This window comes from Schistocerca americana, chromosome 5, assembly GCF_021461395.2.
Source record: "Schistocerca americana isolate TAMUIC-IGC-003095 chromosome 5, iqSchAmer2.1, whole genome shotgun sequence".
Classification (NCBI taxonomy): Eukaryota; Metazoa; Arthropoda; class Insecta; order Orthoptera; family Acrididae; genus Schistocerca; species Schistocerca americana.
In genome coordinates, this window is record NC_060123.1 from 252761398 (window position 1) to 252787692 (window position 26295).

Genomic DNA, 26295 nt, shown 5'->3' on the forward strand with positions numbered 1-26295 from the left:
TTTCTATTTTTCACCATCCTGCCTCCCATCCGTGTTACATACAATGCACTTAGCTTTTCACTCTTGTTAACTCATGCGAGATGTTTTAGTAGTAATTTCCATCTTGAATATTACTCTGTCTTCCACCTTTAAGCTCTCAGGTTTTCAAATCCTGTCCAGTGCAGTCCCAAACAATCACTCTTTCCTTCTCATCCTGTCCATTAAGTCTCCCCTGACCCAGGGTTCTGGGTGACTTTTCTGTGTGTGTGTGTGTGTGTGTGTGTGTGTGTGTGAGAGAGAGAGAGAGAGAGAGAGAGGAGAGGGAGGGAGAGAGAGAGAGAGAGAGAGAGAGAGAGAGAGAGAGGGAGAGAGAGAGAGATGGGGGAAATGGGTGGCAAGAGGACAGGTGTGGGGTTGGGACCACAGCAGGAGAGATGAGGCACCTTTTGAGCAAGGTGATACATCTCCACAGATATAGGCACAGATTCTATAATAGGTTGCAAAATAATATAAAGCAACTCCTTGGAAGACTTTTTAAAGGCAAATTGAAACAGTTGTTATTGAAAAAGTTTATACTCGCTCAAGGATTTCTGAGCTCCACCGTCGACAATTCTAGTTGTCTAAATTAAGTCATCAGCTGTTAGTGTTTTATTTTACAATTACACATTTGACATTATCCCATTTTCAAGCATCTGCAAAATATAATACAGCATAATAAGAACAGTATAAATGACATGCATGTTATATTGTTATCCCTGCCTGATGTAAACCTGTGAACCTATATGTCAAAATCTTGTAAATATACGAATGTCAACAAGCTACAGAAATTGGCTGTAAATACTGTTATTCCCACTTTACATTGTTCTCATTATGTTGTATTATGTTTTGTAGGTACTTGAAAATGGCACAATACCAAAATTGCAATCGTAATCAAAAAACTAACAGCTGAAAGTAAGATGACTTCATTTGAAAATTTTGTAGGAGATGTGGACCCATATTACAAGAAATTAATTCTAGCTTTGTATACCTCAGTATATTAATGGGTAAATGTTTATATAACAGTATATAATGTGCTACTTGGTGTATATATTATTTATATGTATGACGTGATATTTTAGTAAATGTGTAGAAACTGGTGACGTTCACTACTGTAAAGCCATTATGGACAAATAAAGATTGCTATAGTATAATAATAATAATTATTATTATTATAAAGATTGCTATAGTATAATAATAATAATAATAATTATTATTATTATTATTATTATTATTATAACACACTACCCCACCAGAGGGCAGTGAACTGTGGAGGAGGGAGCTAGATAGACGGAGACCAGTAAGAAAACAGGAGGTTAGAGCAGGCCTGTTCAGGAGATGGCTACGTGAGCTCAAGCACTCATGGTCACTTGCTGCCTGAGCAGTGAACACTCACAGTACAATGTGACTGTCGGACATCATTATGTAAGCAAGGGAACTGCAGACTTTGTATTGTCTTCAGAGTAGTGACAGTATGTTAAGGTCTCCATGGTTTGAAATGCAAGCATGTATTTTTAATGGCAAAGTGTTTAAAGTGGAGAGTAACTGTTTTAAAATAGATGAAAAGTAGCATTGTGACCAGGTTGGGAACTTCAAAGTCAGGGTCAGACACACAAAAATCAATTCATAAAGCACCAGTGCAGGATGCCTAACTAAAGTTAGAACTCATAGTCTGGATTCAGCTGCCAGAGGCAGTGGTCATATGTGTGTCAGTTGCATTTGCATGAGTGTGTGTATGTTGTCTATTTTCGATAAAGGCCTTGTTGGCCAAAAGCTCTCTTTCTGACAGTCTTTTTATTGTGCCCACCTGTGGCTTAGCATCTCGGCTATATGGTGAGTTGCAACTATCGTTTTCATAACATTGTTAAAGTTAGAACTTAAAGATCTGCAGTGTGGCAGCAAGTTGAGTAATAAGTTTCAAAATAAAATATGTTTTGTAGACCTGTAAAAAATTTTCCTCAACATAAATTTCCACAACATCATAAGTTTGCAGCTATGATTATATATATGTCTGGACCTACATGTCTGTGTGAGCAACTTTTCTCTGCAGGCAAGAGAATGAAATCTAACCACAGAAACTCACTGACAGACTTCAATTTAAAAGCTTATCTTTCACTTAGCACTGCTCAGAAACTGTTAACAGACATTGATGCTTTAAAAGCAAAATAAGTAGTACTCATTGACATGCATTGTTTCTATGTTTAATGTGTGAATAAAATAGTCATGAAATACATTTTGACTTTGATTTAAACTTTGACCGAAAAAGACATTCATCATAAGGCTGCACCAATCACAACAAACATCATGTTTTGTACTAGGCTGTCCCAATTCTTTGCCTCATCAATTAAATGAAATGTGAGTTTCATTTCATTGTCATTTATCATCACTGCAACAGTTTTAGGAAATAAATTTTGTATTAAATTCATTAATTAGGCATCATGGAACAATACATCTCCACTGGCAGCTGTAAAATAAATTTGTTGACAACGTTTCTCATGCTGAGCTGCCTTGTTCCAGTTCTTCCTTCCCTTCCCTCCTATCCCCTCCCATTATTCACTGTGAGCCAACTATTTGCTCACTGCTGCTTTGTTCCAATTCTTTCTCACGTCCCCTCCCCTGCCCTTTCCAAATCATGAGCCAAATGGTTGTTATTTCTGAGGCATGAGCACAAGCCAGCTTGCACAACGAGATGGGTTGGAGGACCTATGACGAGAATAGGGATTTACAAAGCATAGAGGTATGTGTACACTAACAAATACATTATAAAAGGATTAGAACAAATATGAATATATGATGAAAATGAGAAAAATTATTTGCCCTGGCAGTGAATGGCTGGCTTTTAGGTAAAAAATGCACCCTTTTGAGAATGATGGACTTTGTTTTTGCAATGAGTAAATCCTAACTCTGAAGTGTGATCCTGTAAGATTTGGAAAATACCCATCTACAGCAAGCCATCATCTAAAAGAATGAGGGAGAATTATTTAATATTACACAGATACTACAATTAGCTTCACAAAAATATAATAAAACATTTAACTAAGATGGAGACTTCAAAAAAGGCTACCTGCAAATATACAGCCTTATTTATTACATAAAAATACTGAAAAACTGTATTTGCAGGCTTAAGATGCATACACATTTTAATAAATAGTCTTGACAATTCTCTTATTTCAATGTTAAATTACGAAGTGGAACTAAGTCCTCTTAGGATTAACACAACATAAAATCATCAGCATTTCTCTATGGTGCTTTAGGAGCTGCCAAGATACTGGACTCATATTCATGAAGACAGCAGTTCAGACTCTGTCTGGCTACCAAGATTTTGGTTTTCTATTGTTTCTTTCAATTACTTAAGCCAAATTTTGAGATAGTTTCTTTGAAAAGGACACAATCAATTTCCCTCCTCCATTTTCAACGATCTCATTGTTGATGTGGTGCTAAGCCCTAATCTTCCTTTCTTCCTTCCTTGCTTCAAGACAGGACCAAAAACTTAATATATTCACATTTTGGAAGAAAAATTCTGAACTACAAAAATTACTTTTTGTACAATTATACCACCTTTAATTGTTTAGATCAAAGACATTTGAAAATTCATAGGAATTTCATTAAATTATGAAGTGATTGTGATGTTTCATTAAGGAATTTCATGTATTAGGAAAATATGACAATTAGAATGTAATAATTTCTCATTACATACATTCTTTATTGAAGAATCTTGTACACTGGGTGCTCCACAGCTTGTATGTATTTGATAAAGGACATCTTGTTGTACACTACAAGCTGCACTTAACAGTATTTACTTGTTTTCTTACTGCAACAGAAGTGTCTGATATGGCCCAGAAGAATGGCTGAGTCAATTGACACTGCACTTCACACACAAGTGACAGAAGAAAATGTATAGTTATTGTGTCTACACATATGTTAAAGAGATGGTCAGTTTCACCGTGTTTAGCATTTTACAGTTACGTAATAAGTTCAGGAAATAATCTGTATACTGCAGAGATTTGCACCATTTACAATAAAAATAAAGATTTTACACCTAACAGGTGCATCTATTGATGAAGGCATGCACAATTTATGTCACTGATAATCAACTATATGCCCGAATATTGGTCTGACAAATAAACACTTTTGGTGCAGGTCATGGTGAACAACAAAATGTCATTTGTAATGCATGCTTCAGATCAACAAATAATTCGCAAATTTCACTATCTTTTTATGTATGGCACAGCATGTTCTACAAATAAGAGGTTCAAAAAATATTTAAAATGACAATTACTGTGATTTCTTTAAATCAGCTCCTAGACTGTGAATTCCACAAGAGCCGAATATTATCACAAAAAATGATAAAGATTACAGCATTTTCACTACGGGTTTCCAGACCTAAATTGAATATAACTTAGAAAGTGTCCAAAGCATAAAGATTTTCTGAGAGGATTGTGATGCCAACCTCTGAATTATTATATACATTTTGAAATACAAGGTAAAGAGATGAAACCTCTTCTTTAAAAAATTCCATGGGGCTACATAATAACTAACAAATCTAGTCTGGAAACTGTCTCAATTTCCATACACAATCGAACACTGTCTTCAAACAAGTTCAGTATCAAGCATGTCAAGATCAGTACATTGTTACTGTTATCTTCAATAGCTGGCAACTGTTGTACTGGCTGTTATCCAGTCAGCTGCACTTTCAAATACGCACATCACTAGTAATGCCATCATGTTTCCCTGAGCCACCACCATGGCATGAGGGCAATTCTACAAGCAATTATGGTGCTGTGAATTAGATGCGAGCATCTCCTCTCCAGAGCTCCAGCAGCAGATGTACTTAAGTTTGAACATTCATACACTGACTCCTTTTTGTGTGTTTGCCTGTTGAATAACATTTATGGACTTTCATTGTCACCAATGTCTTAACAGACATTGTACTGAAGAGTCACAGATTTATAAATGTCTTGTATCTGTATATCTTTCTACATTTAAATTATGTTGCCCCTACAGCAACAAAAATTATGTATTACTTTTAACATTTGATATCATATGTAAAATAAATTAATATCTGAATTCTCTGTTCATGAATGGTATCTGTTCATCCCTCCTGTATCCACAAACAAACCACATATTGTGCAAAGGAAGTCATAACTGCAACAACTGAAGTTATTTATTACATTGTTAGCTATTTAAAAGTTCTAAACTGGCTATCACAAAGTATAATGGTGCACAAACAATCACCCATTAAAAAGTCATTTTATTGTATTCTGAATTTAAATTCTATCTGCTAAAAGTAGGCTACGTTACAGTAAAATGTGATAAAACTATACCTGTAGCAAGGATAAACCAATGGGAAACAAGTGCAGACACAGGATAAACAGAGCACTAAGATGAAATGCAAAAGACTGGAAATGAGTTCTTGCTACCTCTCTCATGTGTTTTACAGTAACAGGCATTATTAATTTATTCCTTTAACTTATGTCTCGGGGAACTGTACTTACATTATTAAAGAAGCATTTGCACATGTATCTTTAAAGAAATGAAAAATTTGTGGAAAACAAGAAGAGGAAGACTAAAGATTTTAGAAGACTTACTATAATGTCATCTTGCTCAGAAGATTCTATGGAATATTTTTATCATTTTCTTTCTATATCACCACAAGGTTATTAAGAAAAAAATTTAGCCTTTCACAACATGTTAGGACTTCACTACCATTCATACATGATCTTACCTGCAAAATCTGTAAAGCATCTTTCTGGTGAAATATATAATCTAAACAACCAATGAAGTCATGGGTATAATTTGTGAAGTCTGGAGTCCCATAAGCACTTCCAAAATTGAAATTGTGTGATAAATTTATGCCTTTTATGTCTTTATTTTCTTCTGTAAAATAATGAAATGTGTTATTACTGAATAAATATTGAATATGAGAAATAATTTCTGATTACAGACATCAGAGCATGTATAATGAAAATTGACATTGGCTTACTGTAACCACAGTTACCAATTAGACATCAAGTTTGAAATTTTTTTATAATAATCTCTACCTACCAAATAACAGTTTCAAAGGATTATGTTGCTGGGCTTTTAATAAGCAGTTTGTAACTCAATTGCACAAAAATTATTATGACTTTTCACGCACACAAAGTACTCCTTTCAAAAATAACCTCATATATGTCTGCACACTGTGAGTCATTAATGCTATCTGGTCTTCTCATACAAAGTGTAGTTACTTACAGATATGCACAGTTCCCAGAAGTCTATATATTTCTGACTGAAAATGAAAGGGAGATTCAAATTTGATGTATGACCAGAAATGAACTAATTACAAACAGTATTTATAATCATTAAGCATCTAGTAATAAGGAGTACCTTGTATTAGAAGTGAATGCAGGAGATAGGGAATTATATGTAATCACACTGTGAGACCATTTGTTTTTGTTTGAATGTCTCAAATTTATGTTCCACAGTAGGTAAAACATGTATTCCTCACAAAATACTATGTTTTCACTTCTTATTCCCATTGAAATACCAAAGAAAATTTAACTGTTGAGGTGATAATAGGGGACAATTTGACAGCTGAGAGGGAAAAGACACCTACATCTAGACTCCGAAAGCTAACTTATGTTGTGTGACAGAGGGCACTTCCATTACCAGTCTTTTCTGTCCTTCCCTGTTCCATTCAGGAACAGCATGTGAGAAAAATGATTATCAGTAAAGCTCTGTATGTCCTCTTTCATTCCTGTTTTTTTTCCCCATTGTGGTCATTCCATGAGATGTAAATGGGAGGAAGTAACATGTTGCTTGACTGTTCCTGGAACACATGCTCGCAAAATTTCAAAAATAAACCTGTCATGTACGTTTTCCCTCTTGAAGCTTATGATACTGGAGTTTGCTGACCATCTCTGTAATGCTCTTGCACCAAATCAATGATCTCTTAATGAAATGTGTCTTTTTTCACTGAATTATCTCTCTCTCTCTCTCTTCTATTTATCCCACTTCATAAAGCTCCCAGATGACTAATGAACAATAGCCAAGAATTGGTTGAATGAGTTTATTGTAATCTACTTTTTTTGTGGATGAATTACACTTCCTTATGATTCTCCCAACGAATTATTCTCCCAATGAACCTCAGCCTGACATCTTCTTTACCTACTACTTGTTTTATGCGATCATTCCACTTTACGTCACTTCAAATGGTTACTCCTAAATATTTTAAGATAGTTACTGTTTCCGTAATTTGTCATCAATTACCTCTTCACCTATGCAAAACATGCCATTTATTTACATTTAGGGTTAACTGTCAGTCCCTGCGCCAATCATTGTTACAGTCCTCTAACTGTGCAGCCTTCCTGTGACAAACAGCATCATTCGTGGATAGTCTCATGGTACGTCCAAACTCTCCCAGTCATTCAATATAATGTCAAACATTTCTCTGTGATGTGGTGCATGCTTACTCATTTTTTATATTAACAACTGGTAATTTATGTCACTCATTCAGCAGGATACAAGCATCATTCATGGGAGTTTGATATGAACAGTTGTCACAAAATGTGCTATATTACACATTTTCCTATGGTAATATTAAATTTAACATTTAGTAATTTAAAGATGTGGGATCTAATTCCCTTACTACCCCGTATTCAAGATTTATAGATATTCTGTGTTTTTTCTTTTTATTCATGATACAATTATTAGACATTCTAATCATATCTAATGGTTTAATATATGATTCACTTATTACTATCTACAGAGTGTTACAAAAAGGTACGGCTAAACTTTCAGGAACCATTCCTCACACACAAATAAAGAAAAGATGTTATGTGGACATGTGTCCGGAAACGCTTAATTTCCATGTTAGAGCTCATTTTAGTTTGGGCCCCATGTTCTTCCACCTACGCTCAATGGAGCAAGTTATCATGATTTCATACGGGATACTCTACCTGTGCTGCTAGAATATGTGCCTTTACAAGTATGACACAACATGTGGTTCATGCACGCTGGAGCTCCTGCACATTTCATTTCAGTCGAAGTGCTCGTACGCTTCTCAACAACAGATTCTGTGACCGATGGATTGGTAGAGGCGGACCAATTCCATGGCCTCCACGCTCTCCTGACCTCAACCCTCTTGACTTTCATTTATGGGGGCATTTGAAAGCTCTTGTCTACGCAACCCCGGTACCAAATGTAGAGACTCTTCGTGCTCGTATTGTGGACGGCTGTGATACAATACGCCATTCTCCAGGGCTGCATCAGCGCATCAGGGATTCCATGCGACGGAGGGTGGATGCATGTATCCTCACTAACGGAGGACATTTTGAACATTTCCTGTAACAAAGTGTTTGAAGTCACGCTGGTACGTTCTGTTGCTGTATGTTTCCATTCCATGATTAATGTGATTTGAAGAGAAGTAATAAAATGAGCTCTAACATGGAAAGTAAGCATTTCCGGACACATGTCCACATAACATATTTTCTTTCTTTGTGTGTGAGGAATGTTTCCTGAAAGTTTGGCCATACCTTTTTGTAACACCCTGTATATCAAAAGTATATAGGGTGGCTCTCGATGGACAAATAAAACACAAAAAAAGTAACATATGTCACCTGTCTGACTCTTCCACCAACAAGCCCATTCTAGAAGCCTAACAATCTCCAATGCTTACTCAAATCCTTAGACCCATCATGAAACTTACCACTGAATCCATCTCCCTTCTCGTCTCAATGACCAACTGCACACACGCCTTCTACAATCTTCCCAAAATCCATAAAACTAACAATGCTGGGCATCACATTGTAGCTGGTTACTGTGCTCCTACTGAAAGAATATCCACCTCATACTAATTGCTAATAAAAATATGAACCACGTTCTTCTTCAACACTTGACCATCTCCAACCCATTACCACCTGGATCCTTACTTGTCACCATTGATGCCACGTACCTGTACACCAATATTACCCATGTCCACTGTCTTGTTGCTGCCGAACACTATCTATCTCTACCAACCTCCTTCAGACTCCAAATCTACCACCTGATTCCTTATACATCATACAAATTACATCTTCACACCTAACTACTTCTCCTTTGAGTGGAAGATGTATACGCAAATCTGTGGTATGGCTAAGGCCACCTACATGGTACCCTCCTATTCCACCCACTGTCTGGTTCAGGTACACTGATGTTATTTTCATGATCTGAGCCCTTGGCCAACACACATTGTCCTCATTTCTCCCCATCTAAAATACCATATCTTTCATTTGCTTTCTCTGATCCTCCTCTGTCCATGTTACCTGTGCAAAAAAAGATCTCCACCCCTCTTGATTGCTCCATCCCTACATCTGTCCAGATCAAGATCACTGTCCATCAAGAGTATGAGCATTTTGGTAGCTGTCATCCTTCCACTCAAAAAAATTGCTCCCACATAGTCTGGTCAACCTTGGACCCTTATCTGCGATGAGGAGAAAAAATTCTGGTCCATTTCTATGACACTCTACTTCCTGCCCCTTACCAGATGGGACATATCTCAGTGGAAGGCCCGGTTGCAAGGCCTGCCTGAGTCATCCACCCACCCCATCCAACTCCAGTCCTGTCACAAGCTGTTCCCATTCCATTACAGGAAGGGCCCCCTTTGAAACCAGCGATGTCATATACCAGCTCTGCTCGAATTTATGCACAGCATTTTATGTGGGCATGACCATGAATCACTCTCCACCAGAATGAATGGCCACCACCAAATTGTGACCAAGAGCATAGATGACCACCTACTGGCCCAACACACTGCTGAGCACAACATGCTCTATAACAATAGTTGCTTCATAACCCATGCCTTCTCGATCCCCCCGCCCCTTCCCCGAACCCTCCTCCCCCTCCCCACCAGCTTTTTTGATCTATGCAGATGTGAGTTATCCTTGCAACCCACTCTTCATTAATGAAATCCTCCAGGCCCAACTCTTCACTAACCCTCTGCACCCATTCCATCTTCTCAACTGTCTCTCTTTCCTCGCTCTGTCATCCCCTTCAAGTCTACTTCCCCACATCATTGTCATCATCATTGTGCACTGCACAAACTCACCAGCTCCAATGCCAATGTGTAACATTCCTGTCCCATGCATCTAGTGCCTCTCCCTACCGCACGCCTATCTTGCACACATGCTGTCTTCCTCTGAGCTGTCAATCACCCTTCCCCAACCTTCCTACCCACTCTCCACCTATTTTCTCCCTCTCATCACCAGATACAGCCCCACACCCCACAGTACCAGAGATCAGAAACAGAGTGAGTATGAGTCTAGTGTTAAGGGTTGCACACACCAGAAATCAAGGAACCACTTTTAAGTCAGTGATATAGCAGCTTCCTGCATTCCTAATACAATTATGTGAGTATGATGGCTCTGAAAACAGCAGCACTACAGTTTCTTCCTACTTGTCGACTTGTTCTCTCTAACTAAAGTATGTTGGAGTGCAAGATTAGTCAAGACTTAAAACGGAAGTTGAGTGCATGAACTTCCTATTGTAAAGTAGCACTGACGAGTCAAAAATGAGTGACTGTCAGGATCAGATGGCCTCTAATGAAGCTGTGTTTTATGAGACTGTGGAAGGCATAAGACATATATTAAGTGGTATAGTGTATACAATTGCAAATGTGCTCATAAGAGGAATGTGCTCATATGAGGAAGAGTGAAGTTCAATGCTATAACCCACAGTTTAAATGAAATATTAACAAAGCTCATCTGATGCCAACAAAATAGTTCTACTCTTGTTTATTCAACCTCCACTATGAGAAAACATACTGTGCTGCATTAAACAAAAATAGGGCACAGAACATCACTGTCTTTTTCAAAAACTACTGTAAATTTATTTTAGTAATTTACAGAATAGACTTCGTCCTTATGTCCTGCTTTCTAGTACTGTTGTCATGGACTCAGTAATATGTCAAAAATGCTTCATGCAAATGCAATTCTTAGACATTCTCTGGATATAGATTAATTATTAAAATAAATTTACAGCAATTTTCAAAAAAGTTTTGTCCCTTGAAAGGGATATTTTGTCTGGTGTTTTGGTAGATACCTGAAATTTTGTTTTTGCAATGTGTAGTTCGAGTCAGCCCAAACAAATACTGCTCATTATGTCTTTCATGTGACATCCAGCATTGACAAAAAGCTTTGGTTTGTTTCCCCATTACAAAAAATAAATAAATATTACATTAAATTTAAAGTGAAATTTTATGTGCCCATCTAGTCCTAAGTCAGTTTAGGGCAATATTTGTTTTGTCAGTACATATTAACAGGAACAATAAAACATGATAAAACACCAACAGTGACTCTCATGCCACCCTCGCCCATGTTGACGGCTACCGCCACTCAGCAGCACTACTCAGTCACTGTTGTAGTACTGATTATTCATTATGGTTTCATGTTCCCATTAATACATATTAATAAAACAATATCACTCTAGACTAATTTGGGACTGCTCTATCGAAATTCAATGTGAGTTTTCACTTTAAAAATATTTTCTTTTGTAATGAGAAACAAATAGACACTTTCCACTGATGCTGGGCTTCACATGAAAGATACGGTGACCAGTATTTGTTTGGGCTGACTTCAGCTCTACATTGCAAAAGTGAAATTACAAATACCTGCTGAAACACCAGAGAAAACATGACTGACAACTTAAGAGGGACACCCACCCTCATACCTATGCCTACACCTATACCTTTACGTACATACATAAATACTGTCTGTGGGGTTGTGTGTGTTCTTGTGCTAGAAAAAGAGCAAGGGCTTGAAAGCTAGTGTGAGTACTTCTTCTGTTATGTGTGTCTATGCTCCGCACATCAGTTCCAAAGCTGCACCTAACAGCTCTATCCTGACTGCACCATACCCCTGCACACTACCACCGGCAGCACGGCATCTACCTCCACCCCTAACCTACTATAACTACCTCCCCCCATACCATGTCTCCTCCTCATACCCATTATGTCTCCTACTTACCCCCACCAAGAAGAAGAGATTAGTTGAAAAGCTTATAGCTTATAAGTCTTTTTGATTGTGCCTCCTCTATTTGGTCAATATCTTTTTTATTTACATGCAAGTGCAGCAACAGTGGTGGAGTCCTCAGTTATACTAGTGATCCAGTGTATTTGCTCTCCTTTCTACACTGGTATAGTCCACTAATACCCGAAAACAGACCAAGTAATGAGTTTTCAATTAAATGAGCAGCAGTGGAGATGGGTGAGTCGAGTCTCTGAGAGTATGGAGACTGCAAGTTTAGAGATGTCATTGTAGGACCCACTGGCAAGTATAAAGTAAGTACACAAGTATACAGAGCTCATTTCTGATCTTTACAGAGTCTCTGCAGAACTACAGTCCTGGCATTGTGTATTCAGATGGCTAAATGTAGAGCATTCTGTCTCTCTCTCTCATCCCCCCCCCCCCCCGCCTCAAGGATTTGTCTAAAAGGCAGTGAAGTTCTCATCCTTTTTGGTGTGCCTGTTGATGACTCGATGCCTCATCTATTCGGTGAGTTGTTACCTCCATTCCTAAATTATTTACTTTCTGCAGTGACTTTCCATACTATATCAATGTACTATTTGTTGCACCATGTAAGGGCGTGACTGCTTCCGATCTTGGTCTATGCCTTTAACTTGAGACAAGTCTTGCCATAATTGATCAATTCAGTGAGTATAGGTGGCCTGACACAAAAGGAATGGGAAATGCAGCAAATTTGTGCACTTACCAAATTTATTCAATTAGTGATGATTATTTTCAAAGTAGGACCCAATTTGACCAAACACACATCTGCATACATACCTCCTATTGCTCAAAATACTTCCACATTTTTTTTATGGTTTTTGCTTGGAAATGACACTGACCATGTGTGCGATAGTTTTTTTTCCTACATCTGAAAGACTGTGTCCTAAAGCTTAGCCTACTTTTAAAATTACTTTAAATGTGCCTGTCTGCTGTTCATCACTTCCTCTATGTGGTAAGTAGCAATATATCCTATTCCTTATTCAAAATTTTCCATCATCTAATTCATATTGTTATTGTTATTCAATCATGGATTTTCCATTGTTAGATTTTATATTGACAGGCACGAAACGTAGTTAAGTTTTTAAAAATATTTCTTAATCTTGGAGAGGAGGCATATCTCTCCTAGTTCTTGAGTAAATAGAGTTTACTGGTGCCATAGATCAAGAGGTAAAGAACAACTGTCATTGCTGTCTTCATCAATAACAATAAACACAGCACTATCCTGTACACACACACACACACACACACACACACACACACACACAAATTACAAATCAGCATTCATCCAAATATTTGATACCCATGACTGGTATTCATGACACGAATGAATGATGTTTACCTTCTGACCAGCAAGGATGATTTTCCGCTATAGACTGGTTAACCATCAGTTCATACACACAGCTGTCAGGTGTGCTGTTGAAATCACCACACAAAATTGTAGCAATTTTCTTTTCTGGCATCTGTCAAAAGAGGAATGAAAACAGTTCTGTTATTAATAAAAATAACTTTATTAATAATACTGATCCTTTGACTGCTGCTGATATGTTAAAATGCAGTGCCATACCTTTCTCTAGGGCTGTTGATGTCTTAATGTGTGCTAGCCTGCCTCTCTTACAGTACTAAGTAATCCTGCTTGGTCTCTGAGTGTTATGTAATTTTTTGTTTCTAGTGTTTAGAGGTGCCACTCGTACCTGCGTGCTGTTGACATCTTAACATGCACAGCCATACCTGCCACATTCATCCTGTAGCTCTTCAGAGTTTATATTGTTTGGTTGGAATGTCTATGAACAGTTGCTGTTTTTTTTATTAAAATTTGTGATGACTCTTCTACAGAATTTTGAAGTAACTGTCCTGTACTGTGGACGTCAGCAAGTATACTACACCATTCTATTAGTCCTATAACAGATTTAGTTCATATTTCTTCACATTACAAAGAGCCAGAAAGAGATGGTGACATTCTTGGGAAAATAGTGTGCTTTATTCTCACATCAGGCTGAGGAAAAAGCAATTTTCACCTACCTATGCATCCATTTGACAATTTGACTTCAGTACACAAGTGTCAACAAGGTAATGGTCATCTTTCATGATATACCCAATACAAGACTTTACAATATTTATAGTAAAAGAATTTAATTTTATTCATGCTTACTTACTTAGTTATTGGTCAGTGGTACAGTCCTTGTAAAACCTCAGCCTGTTTGTCACTTGCCTCCATTCTTCTCTGTCCATCACTTTCCTTCTGCAGTTCCTGACTCCTATTGCTTTGGGATCCTCCTCCATATCTCCAGCCCACCTTTTCCAGGGTCTTCTTCTTCTTCTCCGTCTTCCTTTGGGTTTTTCTATAAACACTTCCTCAAAACTTTGAATTTCTGGCATTCTGTGAACACGTCCAACCCAGGTTAATCTTCCTCGCTTGATTTTCACTGCAATATTCATTTGTCCAAAACACATCTGTACTTCTGCAATTGTCCTTATTCTCCAGCTTCCTTCCTCTTTTACCACCCCAAATATCTTTCTCAAAATCTTCCTTTGCCATCTCAAAAACCAACCATCCTCTTTTGTGGTCATCACCGAGCCTTCCCATCCATACATTACTATAGATCTTTGGTACTCTTTCCCATTTATTTCCATTAAAGTCTCTCCTCTATCACCACCAGGATCTCCCATTATCATATACTTTTTTTTACTTATATTAACTTCAGAGTCCTAAATTCTGTACTGCTCCTTCCAATGCTGCTTAATCATCCTTTCCTTGCAATTAATGGTTCGTCATCACAGCATATGCCACCACATGGTACAGCCAAGTTAAATATTGTTCCTCCTCGGTTTGTTGACATTTGCCGTCTCTCGTTCTCAGTTAAAGAGTACCACACTGATCACGTCTCCTGCTGGAGCCCCCTCCCCACGTGGAACTCTCCTGACAAATCTTGCTCTATCCCGACCTTGCATATTGTTGCTTTCATGGAAATTTTGGCCAATCTACCAACTTTAGCAGGATTTTAAAAGGCTTCACGCTGTGGAGAATCTTATTCTTGTCTAGGCTCTTATATGCTTGCTTAAAATTAATGTACAACTGATGCAGTTGCTTGCCATATTCAAAGAATTTCTCTAACACTTGTCTCAAAAAATCTGGTCTATTATGGATCTATGTCTCCTAAATCTAGCCTGAGAATCCCCCAGTATGTTTTCACACCTGGTAAAGAGTAATACCATGGTAATTGGTGCACTCTGCCTTATAATCTTTTTTACATAATGGGCAGATTATTTCCATGCTCCAATGCTTAGGAATTTCTTCCTTTATCCATAGTTCCTTTATTAAATCATTAACAGCTGTTTCCATCTTCTTTCACCTAAATTTTAATAATTCAGCCTCTATGCCATCTTCTTCTGCTGCTTCATTATTCTTTAAGCTTTTAATTACATTCTTCACTTCTTCTACGTCTGGTGGTTTGACTTCCTGCTCTTCCACTTCTGATTCTAATTTCAACTCCAACTTCAGTTCCTCTTCCTCCTCCTTTGTTTCCTTTCTAGTTTCCTCACCCCTTTCTACCAAGTAACTCAGCAAAATACCCCTGCCATCTTCCCAAAGCTTTGATTTTATCTCCAATTAGGTTTCCGTATTTGTTCTGGTAGAAGACTGTTCTTGGTTGGAATCCACTCTTCATTTCTCTAGACCTTTCATAGAACTTTTGTATCTCATTATTATCCCTTATTTTATCCAACTGCACTGCCTTCCTCCTTTCATACTGCCTTTTCTTCATCCTACATAACTTATCTGCTCTTCTCCTCTTCCTCCGCCGGTACTGTTTACCTTTGCAGCATTCTTTGTCTCACTTCATTTCTCTTGGATTACCAGTGAACATTCCTCATCAAAAAAGTGAGCAATCCTCATCAAACCACTTCACTGCCCTTCTCAGTGCTTTTTCTGAGGCCGGACTAACAGCTGTTTTCAGTAGCCCACCATTTAGTTTCCACGTCCCCTTCCTTCCATGTGCTCTTCTTATCTTGATAATCTCTTCTAATTTCTTCTTGTATTCTCCCTACTTTTTTTTTCATTTGGTGACCTTCTATATCATGTTTCACTTTTCCCCTACTTGTTTTGTTTCTCACCATATCTATCTTCTGTCTATATCTGATCCGCACCAAGTAATGATCTGTGTCTTTGTCTGCCCCTCTACAGCTAACGATTTTCATAATGTCTGACGCATGCCATTTATCTATAATTACATGTATATCTGGTTTCTTGTAACCATCTGTTGATGACCATGTGCACTTCTTAATATCTGTTCTTGGATGCTATGTGCGTTTTTTTATCAACTTCTTGCCATTGGCAAAGTATATTAGTCTCAGTCCATTATCACTACTGACTTCATGTAAGCTGTCTTTTCCTATTATGTTTCTATACACTTCTTCTTTACCTGTTTTCGCATTCAGATCTCCACTGATCATTTTTGTATCATGCCTTTGAACTTTGCTAATTTCCTCCTTCAGTTTTGAGGAAAATGCATCCTTCTCATCTTCATCTGATTCCTCCGTAGGGGCATAGGCACACATCATCGGTACACTGAGCATTATACATAACTCAATGAAGGTAAATATAGCGAAGATGCTGAGCTGTGATAGGCACAATAAAAAGATTCACACAATCATAGCTTTTGCCCATTAAGGCCTTTGTCAGCAGTAGACACACACACACACACACACACACACACACGCACGCACGCAAGCGCAACTTGCACACACATCTGCAGTCCCAGAGAGCTGAAACTACACTGCTCTCTGAGACTGCAGATGTGTGTGCAAGTTGCGCTTGCACGCGCGTGTGTGTGTGTGTGTGTGTGTGTGTGTGTGTGTGTGTGTACTGCTGACAAAGGCCTTAATGGCTGAAAGCTATGATTGTGTGAATCTTTTTATTGTGTCTATCACGGCTCAGCATCTCCGCTATATGGTGAGTAGCAACTTTCCTTCTTTCGTATTGTTACATTCCATCCTGGATTTTCCATTGTTTGAAGGTAAATATAATTACTTTCAAAGCAATCAGCAACAGATTGTGTTCTTTTAGAGTTGGGCAAAATTTTTCAATGTTATGATGATGTGTGCCTATGCCCCATTGAGAAATCAGAATTTTATTCACACGCAATGGCAAATATGCAATAATTTGAATTCTTGATAGGCAAAGCGGGAAGTATGCGATCTGACAAACTTTATTACTTAATTGCTGTTATTCCATGGCCTGTCCAGAGATGTATTTTTGAACAGTTCAGTTTTCAAAAAATTATGCTCTGACAACTTGTTCCTTTTGAGAACGCTTTACTTCATTGGCAGTGCTTGCCTGTACCAGAAGAGAAATTTTATTCAAATTGGGAAAATTGTTTGTAAAGCTCTTAAGGTGTCCCGTAATGTTTTTTATCAATAACAAAAACTTTTGATTAAGGCAGGCTTATAACAGTTGAAAGGCTTTTTATCTTTTAAACAATTCATTTCACACAAACAGAAAGTTTTCTTTTATCAACAACTGGCATACAAGCCCATATATGCGTTTCAGGCTTTGTACATACTGAACAACTACAGGTTTATAGAAACAGATGCAACACTTCTCAACTGCAGAAGGAACTGAACTGAAGAGAAATCCAATCTACATAAACTGATTACTAAGCTGAATAATGCAAGAAAGCACAGATATTTACTGCCTGCAACACCACAGACATGCTCAAGATGAAGAAAAGACTGAAAGACAAAACACTGGTTAAGAAAACAAACAACAAACAGCATTTTATTGATTAAAACTCATGTGTGGATGGGTTATGCTGTTGAACGCTTTGACAGGCTACTGAGTTCAGTTTGATGAGTGAATATGACTGTGGAATGGTAAAAAAAGTTCATTTTGAACATTCTGAACTTCTGTGTCTTAGTTTCTCATACTCTTCATTGGATGGTAACTGGATGAGATATGTCAATAGCAGGGTTTCTTCTATTTCTGGTACGAGAATATGAAGAAACTTAGGCAATACAATGGAGAAAAGCTGACAGAAGAATATAAGCTGACTACAAAAGTCCTTTACTGTGCATTGGATCCATTTCCAAATATTTTGTAATGAAATACACCAAGGAAAATGTGCTAATGCATAGGTGCACAGGTTAATTAAAACAAAAAGTGGGCCAAGAAATCTGACTGAAGTCTGTTTCATATGGAAGATACAGGTCATGGACATAAACAGTAAATGGATACTTGGAATTTCTGATTTGAATTATTACTGCACTGAGAAATTCACACAGCAACAATAACAACTACAACTACTGGCCTCCAAATAGCCTTCCAAAAGACCAAGAACATGTGCTCATAGCATCCTACACAAAAACATATCACAAAATATGGTCACATTGAGAGAATGCCATACTTCAAGCACTTAGGCAAAATCCTTGAAACTACAGGGGGAGAGAAAATGGCACAGAAAATTAAGATGCAAAAACTCAGAAAAAGTACAGTAAAATCCATAACAAAAGATGTTTGTTCATACACATAAAGAATGAGCACTATAACATAGTCATCAAGTCTGAAGTCCTGTATGCTAGTGCACTGCTTATACTCGACAGAAAGGGTTGCCTGAAAGATATCCTAAAAGAAGAATTAAAAATTTTAAGATGCTCAGTGCCATAAGAAAAGAAGATGGATACAGACCACAACCTTGAAAAACAATTAAAAAACTTCCAAATCTTGCGGCAGACGTAATAAAAACAAGACTGAAATTTTATGGGCATTTCCAACAACACCACCCACTCACAAAATTGTGACATAAATAGAAAAATTCAAAACTGTACCCTGGAACCAGAAGGCCAGAAAGAATTTAGGAAAGGTTCATGCAACTCCATCAGACATTTTTGACAGAAACTTACGCAGACAAAAAAATTATTAGCAAATGGGAAGTACTGCCAGAGAATGAAGTCACTACCAGACCAGGAAAAAAGTGGATGAAGAAAGAAAAAGAATCAACAAAGAAATAATTAGTTGCTTGGAAGCTTCAAAGATTGAAACTTAATAGTTATGGGTGATCTGATAGGGTCTAATAATAATTGTTGTTATCTTAATTATTAAAGTAACTACCTCTAGTCATTAAGAACTGCAGTGTCTATGCAATCCTTTCTTCAGGCTGTGTTGCTCTTCAGTGATTATTGTCATACTTCTTAATCTCATCCCAACAGCAATACTTTTGAATCTCTTCCCAACAGCAATGTGAAGTGAGCAAAAAGTGTGATTGACATACTTAAAAGATTTTGGAGTCATGCTACGGAAAACTGGGGCTGCAATTCAAGTATATGTACACTACCTCCAAACATTTTATGCTTCCATAAAAATTCAAACAAATATTTTTCTTTTCCTACAATTTGTCAGAAGCAACATTCTTGTCACCAAAAATAATCCTACCTGAATATCATAGTTTTGCATAATGGCTATAACCAGTGTTGTACTGATTGAAAGCTATGTGTTGATTACAATGCAAAAAATTGAACTCGTTATTAAATGAGTTAGTGATTTTATTAATTCATTTCTTCTCTGCAGGCCTTACTTAAATGTTCCACTTAAGTCTCACTTTGGCTTACTCAGCAACATCCCATGTTCTCTTATTTCTACATTACTGGAACCTGCATACTGTTTTTTCTCACATTTGTTATTTACTACACTTCAGGTTGTTCCCATAACACTATTGGATTCATTTATTGCATCAGCGTATTACTTTGCTTGTTGATTTTTTTTTATATTCCCTATAAATTTTTCAGCAGGTTTTGTATGTTATTAGAGAGTACTTAAGTTTGGTGACCCTGAACAGCATGTATAGAACCTTCATATCTTTCATTCATTTGATCTTTTTGGAGGAAATTTAAGTTTCTGCTAATTGTCATCTTAAAATTTTTCTCATTTGAAATGCCTACTTAAAGCAGTGGTTAAATATTTCGTGCAAATATTTGCACTTTTCACTACATAATCTGATTTGTACAACTGTTGGATGTCTATTATAATCAATTTTTCTTTTCTAACTCTTGTAAGTTATAACTATTTGGCAAACTTTCTTAAGTTTTGACTGAAATTTCTTAGGAACAATTTACTGTGATTGTGCACACACAGTTATTTGATAAACTTCAAATAACCGTTCCAACAAACAGATGTCTTAGCTCTGAAGTCTACTCGTGTATGAATAATTGTGCTACTCGATTAACAGAAAAAGTTGGACATTTTGGGTCCTTCAACATTTCTACTGTAAATTATATACAAGCACAAAAATTAAGCATAATAGCCAGAATCCCACAAATAATTAGAAAAGGATGAGGAAGCCTGCTTAGACAACTCAGATGCAGATAGTCAGTCTACCTTCCATGCTTAAGAAGTTATTTGCAACTTAATACATTCTTCATGGAGGTGTGTTCTGTCTATGCAACTAAATGAAAGGCAGTTTGCTTTTCGTCATATGTGTTTTGCTTCTTTTATTTGTGAAGCATCTTCAGTGGCCTGTAATACATGCCTATTTTATACACATAATAAATGTATTATGTAGTAGTTACAATATGTTACTATATTACACTTTGTCACGTTTTTCTCTTCTTTTTCAGCTTCAAAACAACTTTTGTAGCATAAATACTATGATGTTAAATCATAGTTTGTTGTTATTTATGATTTCCAGTGTTGTTAGTCCATATGTGTGGCCCTGGAGATGCGTTCATTTGGTCCTCATGCTCCAGCTTGCTGATTTCCGACATTAAAATTCTACAACTTTGTCCACAAATTTTTTCTACACTTACCTTTTGCTTATTGCACATGGTCTCCTTCAAAATACTCTCCTCCTCAATTGATACTCTGCTCCCAATGCCTTTTCCGCTCTCAGGAGCAGTCTTGGTATGCCTCTTTTTGGATCACACAAAGTGCCGTCTGCGAATTTTCTTTTATCTCGTATGTGGTCACAAATCTTCATCCTTTCAACGAGGTCTTCAACTTTGGAAATAAAGGAAAGTCCACAGGGGCCAAGTCCAGAGAGTATGGAGGACGAGGCAGCACAGTGATTTCATTTTTCGTGCAATTGCCACGCACCAACTGGGATGAATGTGTGTGTGTGTGTGTGTGTGTGTGTGTGTGTGTGTGTGTGTGTGTGTGTGCGTGTGTGGGCGTGCAAGTGTGTTATCATGATCCAAGAGCCATGAATTGTCTCACCACTTTTCAGGCCATTTCCTTTTCGCATTTTCTCACAGGTGTCACAACACATCCCACTACTACCATTGATTAACAGTCTGTCCCTGTGGCACGAACTCATGATGAACTAATCCTTCAAAGTCAAACAAAACTATCAGTGTGGCATTGACATTTGAGCTGACCTGACACTTTTTTTTCCCCCCCCTCTCTGACAACCTTTCCCGACCCATTGCAAAGACCGAACCTTGGTCTCAACATCATAATCATAGACGCATGTCTCATCACTCATCACCATTTATGATTCTCTTAAGGAACATCTCATTCCTCATTCACATTTGCACAATCCAAAAGCTCTTCACAGACAGTGAGATTAAGGTCTATCTGCTCTTGACTCTTGAGCAGTGGGACGAACTTGGTGGCAACACGATGCATTCCAAGATGCCGTGTCAGGATTTCACGACATGATCCAACTGAAATATTATATTCTTCTGCAATCTCTTGGACAGTCAGTCTTCAATTGACACGTACAATTTCATTGACATCCCTAACATGAGCATTGTTGGTAGACATCGAAGGGCGTCCTAAACAAGGGTGATCTTTAACTTCTGTCTGGCCATTTTTAAACCATTTGAATCAGTCATAACAGTCATAACACTGAGGACGGCTTAAGTACTCATGACCATAGACTTCTTGCATCATTTGGTATGCTTCTATAAAGGTCTTCTTGAGTTTCATGAAAATTGAATACAGACGTTGTCTTTGTAACTTATTTAAATCACTTGACCCATAAAAGAAACTTTTTGTATCCTGTTCTGTAGATATGGCTTAAACCACTCATACGCTATTCCATTTATACCACAGAATTATAATTTCTGTAACATAATGTCCTGGTTCACACAATCAAATGCTTTGGACAAGTCACAGAAAATTCCTATCGGTCACATTTTACTATTTAAAGACTCTATTGTGTGGACAGTGTAATTGTATATTGCTGTCTCAGTGGAACAGCATTTCTGAAATCCAAACTGTGATTTACTAAGTATCCCATTACTGTTGAGATGGCTAACCACTCTTGAGTACATTATTTTCTCAAAGATTTTTGAAAATGCTGTAAACAAGGATACAATAATTATTGACATCTGTGGTGTCCCCCTTTTTGTAGAGAGCAGACAATGTCATATTTTAACCTGTCTGGGAAACTACATTGAGTTAGAGATGCATTACATATGTGACTCAGAACATCAACTGTAATTGTTCCACATTCTTTTAATATCTCATTAGGGGTGTCATCTACTCCAACAGAACATTTATTTTTCAAAGATTTAATAATTTTACTTATTTCACAAGAGGTTGTTAGGTGAAACTTAATCTGACTAAAATTTTTCAAAACTGACTCTTCCATGTACTGCCTGGCTTTTTCTGTTGTGTCACCAATTTTTTCTCCTACACTTAAGAAATGGTTGTTAAATACGTTAGCTACTTGCGTACTGTTGTTTAGGATGGTCTCATTCTCTTTAATGGTAATACTACCTGCCCCAGTGGTTACTTTTCCTGTCTCCCTTCTAACAACATACCATACTGATTTGATTTTATTGCCAGAGTTGTTAATTTCTTCTCTATCATACATATTTCTTGATTTCCTTACAACTTTTCTCAGTGTGTTACCATAATTTTTATAGTGTGAAACTACTTCTGGATCTTTACTAGTTCTTGCTGTCTCATACAGTTTTCTCTTTCTTTCTGAAGACACTTTAATACCCGTAGTAATCCAAGGTTTCTTTGAAAAGTGTGTGGTGTTCCATTTAGTAATTTTCTTTGGGAAACAATGCTCAATAAGGGATATAAATTTATCAAGAAATGTGTTGCTTTTATCGTTAGCATTTGGCTCATTATATACATTTCCCCAATTAACATTTCTTAAACTTTCTGTGAAGTGCTCCATAGATAATGGGTTGAGCAACCTCACACTTTTACTTAATGGTCTCTGAACTGTACACCCTGTTAGGTTTTGTAAGTTAATCAGTTGTGCATCATGTACGATTTACCACAGGAAAATTATGTGTTTGTTTTACATCCTCTTTCTGTACAAATACATTATCTATTAGAGTGCTACTGTCTTGAGCTATATCTGTAGGGAAATTGACCACTGATTCTAAGTTATATGTAGTTAATAACACTTCCAGTTCACTTTTCCTATCAGAATTACTTAGAAAGTTTACACTGAAATCACCACAGATTAATAACTACTTCTTTTTGTCTGACATACAGCATAATAAGGAGTCAAACTTTTTAAAGAATACCTCCCAGTCTCCTAATGAGGACCTGTACACTGTTGTTAATATCAATATTACATTATCTAGCAGAAGTTCACATGCACAAACCTCAAAGTGCTGATCAACACAAAATTTGCTTGCTTCTACAGTTTTGTATTTATACCCTTGTTTTATGAAAATGGAAACTCCTTCTTTATCCATCCTAGATCTACATGTGTAAGTTGCTAAATTATACCCATTTATGCTGACACTATCCATCCCCACAGTTACATGGTGTTCAGACAGACAGAGCATAACAATCTCATTTTTATTTTTGAGATCATCCAAATGCACTAATAGCTCATCTATTTTATTTTTTATTCCCCTGATATTTTGATGAAGTAAGTTGATACTGCCCTTAGCTTTGCCCGTATTTACTGTACATGAAGTTTCTTTTATTCTATTTATAATGATTGTTGTCTGTCTGGACTTTGGCTTTAACCTAAAAAACCTGTCTGCCTGGATCCATTAACCACAGGGATCACCCCTTGTGTGATCGTGGCCCGCCTAACAGTTTCTGCTAACAGAGAAGGCAACTTATTTTTCCCCTTCATATTCAGGTGCAGGTCATGTGCAGTGTATCTCCACCTACCAATAGCATTAACTGGAACAAAACTTACGTGACATTTTGCCAGTGTCTGGTGCATCCTGTTCAGCTCCGTGTTAACATGCCTTACAGCAGTTTTTACCCAGGGCTGATCATGGCGCTGAAAGACCTCCACGAAACCCACATTTGTGTGCCCAGTTTCTGCTCCTATTTTATCCAGGTCATTCCTAATACTGTATCTTGGATTCATATGCAGGCTGTTTCCTGCTCTGCCAACTATAATCACCTGATCTTCCTTCTCAAAGTTCCTGCACAGCTGACCTAAGTTTTCTGTCACCTGGCTGAGGCTAGCACTTGGTTTCACAAAACTTGTGAGCTGGTACCCTGCACCTAATTTCTCCTGAAGCTGCTGGCCCACACCCCTCCCATGACTGCTGCCTATAAGCAGAATTCTTTTTTTCCTATTCTGGTTTGATCTCAAGCTGTCTTTTTTATTTAAGCTAATATTTTGCTTCAACCTACTTTCAACTACATCTGGCTGAGGCCCTTCCTCCACTTCAGATAGCAAGCCAAACTGATTTACTATTTGAATTTCTGGAGTTTTTTCAAGTGTTTCCCTTTTTTGCCCTTTGCTTGCTACCTTTTCCAACTTCCCCGTCTCTTTTTCCTCCCTTAAACTACGTAATTCCAAGTTCGCGTTATCTAATTCAGCTTTAAGGGCACAAATTTTTGCCTCCTGTTCAGCGTTTTTTTTGTCCTTTCTACATAACCTACACTGGCATGGAAGAGCCTCATTTTCTACCCTCGTTTCCTTGCTGCTGCATTCACCCCAAGGAAACCATAACTTACAGTCTACACAGAACAACCCCTCTTTCAAATTTCTATGGCAACAACCCCATTTGTTACACATGGTTTGATAGACAAACTTAACACAATAGCGGAGATGGGCCGCAATCTTGTGTGCAAGTTAACAAAGAGTTAAATTGGCACCTAATGAAACAGGGCTGCTAGCAAGTAATTCAAAAACTGTCCATGTAACTATTAACAGATTAATAATTTCTTGAGTTAATATGTTGGGGAATTTATACAGAACAGCAGATTTTATGATTATGTTTGCAAGGTGTGCTGCTCTGGTAGCTCAGTATATGGTGGCAGCCTGAAAATAAGACACTGAACACATGTAACTGAATTAAATGATGCTGACTCAGCTCTTAAGAGGACATGTAGCATCCATGTTTGTAGCAATAGTGCCATGAATTTGAAAATGTTATACACTGAAAAAATTTGTAATTTTAAAGGGGCACATAAACATAATTACTGAAAGTTGTAACATCTTGTAAGTGGTTAAATACAAGGTCAATATTGAAAGTTGTGGGCAACCCATTTTTAAAATCCCAATTCCAACAGTGTAACGTAAATGACTGTGGGATCAAAATCTACAGACTTTGCACCATATGATGCCATATTGTGATTGTGATGTCATCAGTGACTATAATGTCACCACAGGCAGTGCTTTCCAAAATGGCTGACATCATGGATAGTGGGCAACAGACGGATTCCATATTCCAAGATTTCCGGAAAGCACCCAGCACAGTGACTCACTGCAGTCTGTTGAAGGACTGAGCACACGGATTAGGTTCCCCGATATGTGAGTGGCTTGAAGGCTTTTTAACTAATAGAACTTAGTATGTTGTCCTCAGTGGCAAGTGTTCATCAGAGTATCATCAGGGAAGTGTGACAGGACAGCTCTTATTCTCTATATACATAAATGATTTCACAGACAGGGTGAACAGCAATTTATGGCTGTCATTTTCTATATACATAAATGATCTGGTGGACAGGGTAAGCGGCAATCTGTGGCTGTTTGCTGATGCGGCTGTGGTTTACAGGAAGATGTTGCTAGTGTGTGACAGTAGAAGGATACAAGACGACTTAGACAGAATTTCTAATTGGTCCAATGAATGGCAGCTTCCTCTAAATGTAGAAAACTTTAAGTTTACATGGAGTAGTAGAAACAATCTTCTAATGTTCGAATACATCATTACTAGTGCGCTGCTCGATACAGTCACATCAGTTAAATAACTAGGTGTAACAGTGTGAAGCAATATGAAACAGAATGAGCTTGCCAGGTTAGTAGTAGGGAAGGCAAATGCTCCACTTTATTCTATTGGGAGGATTGGAAAAGTGTAGCTCATCCATAACAGACACAGTGCATAGAACTTT

General features: G+C 37.5%; 1 protein-coding gene across 6 annotated transcripts in view; it reads right to left on the reverse strand.

The window, feature by feature from the left end:
* The window catches only part of LOC124615394 (2',5'-phosphodiesterase 12-like), a 166221-nt gene that overhangs the window by 42062 nt on the left and 97864 nt on the right, over nt 1-26295 (reverse strand). For 5 of the 6 annotated variants that reach the window (XR_006979785.1, XM_047143224.1, XM_047143223.1 and 2 more), the window contains 2 exons: nt 13375-13495; nt 5741-5892 (listed from right to left, as the gene is read on the reverse strand). Coding sequence is in view for 4 of the 6 variants with exons in the window: in XM_047143224.1 (XP_046999180.1) it covers nt 5741-5892; nt 13375-13495 (273 nt within the window). In the remaining 2 variants the exon portion in view is untranslated. The remainder of the gene's footprint in view (nt 1-5740; nt 5893-13374; nt 13496-26295) is intronic. The other variant, XR_006979786.1, reaches the window with a different exon arrangement.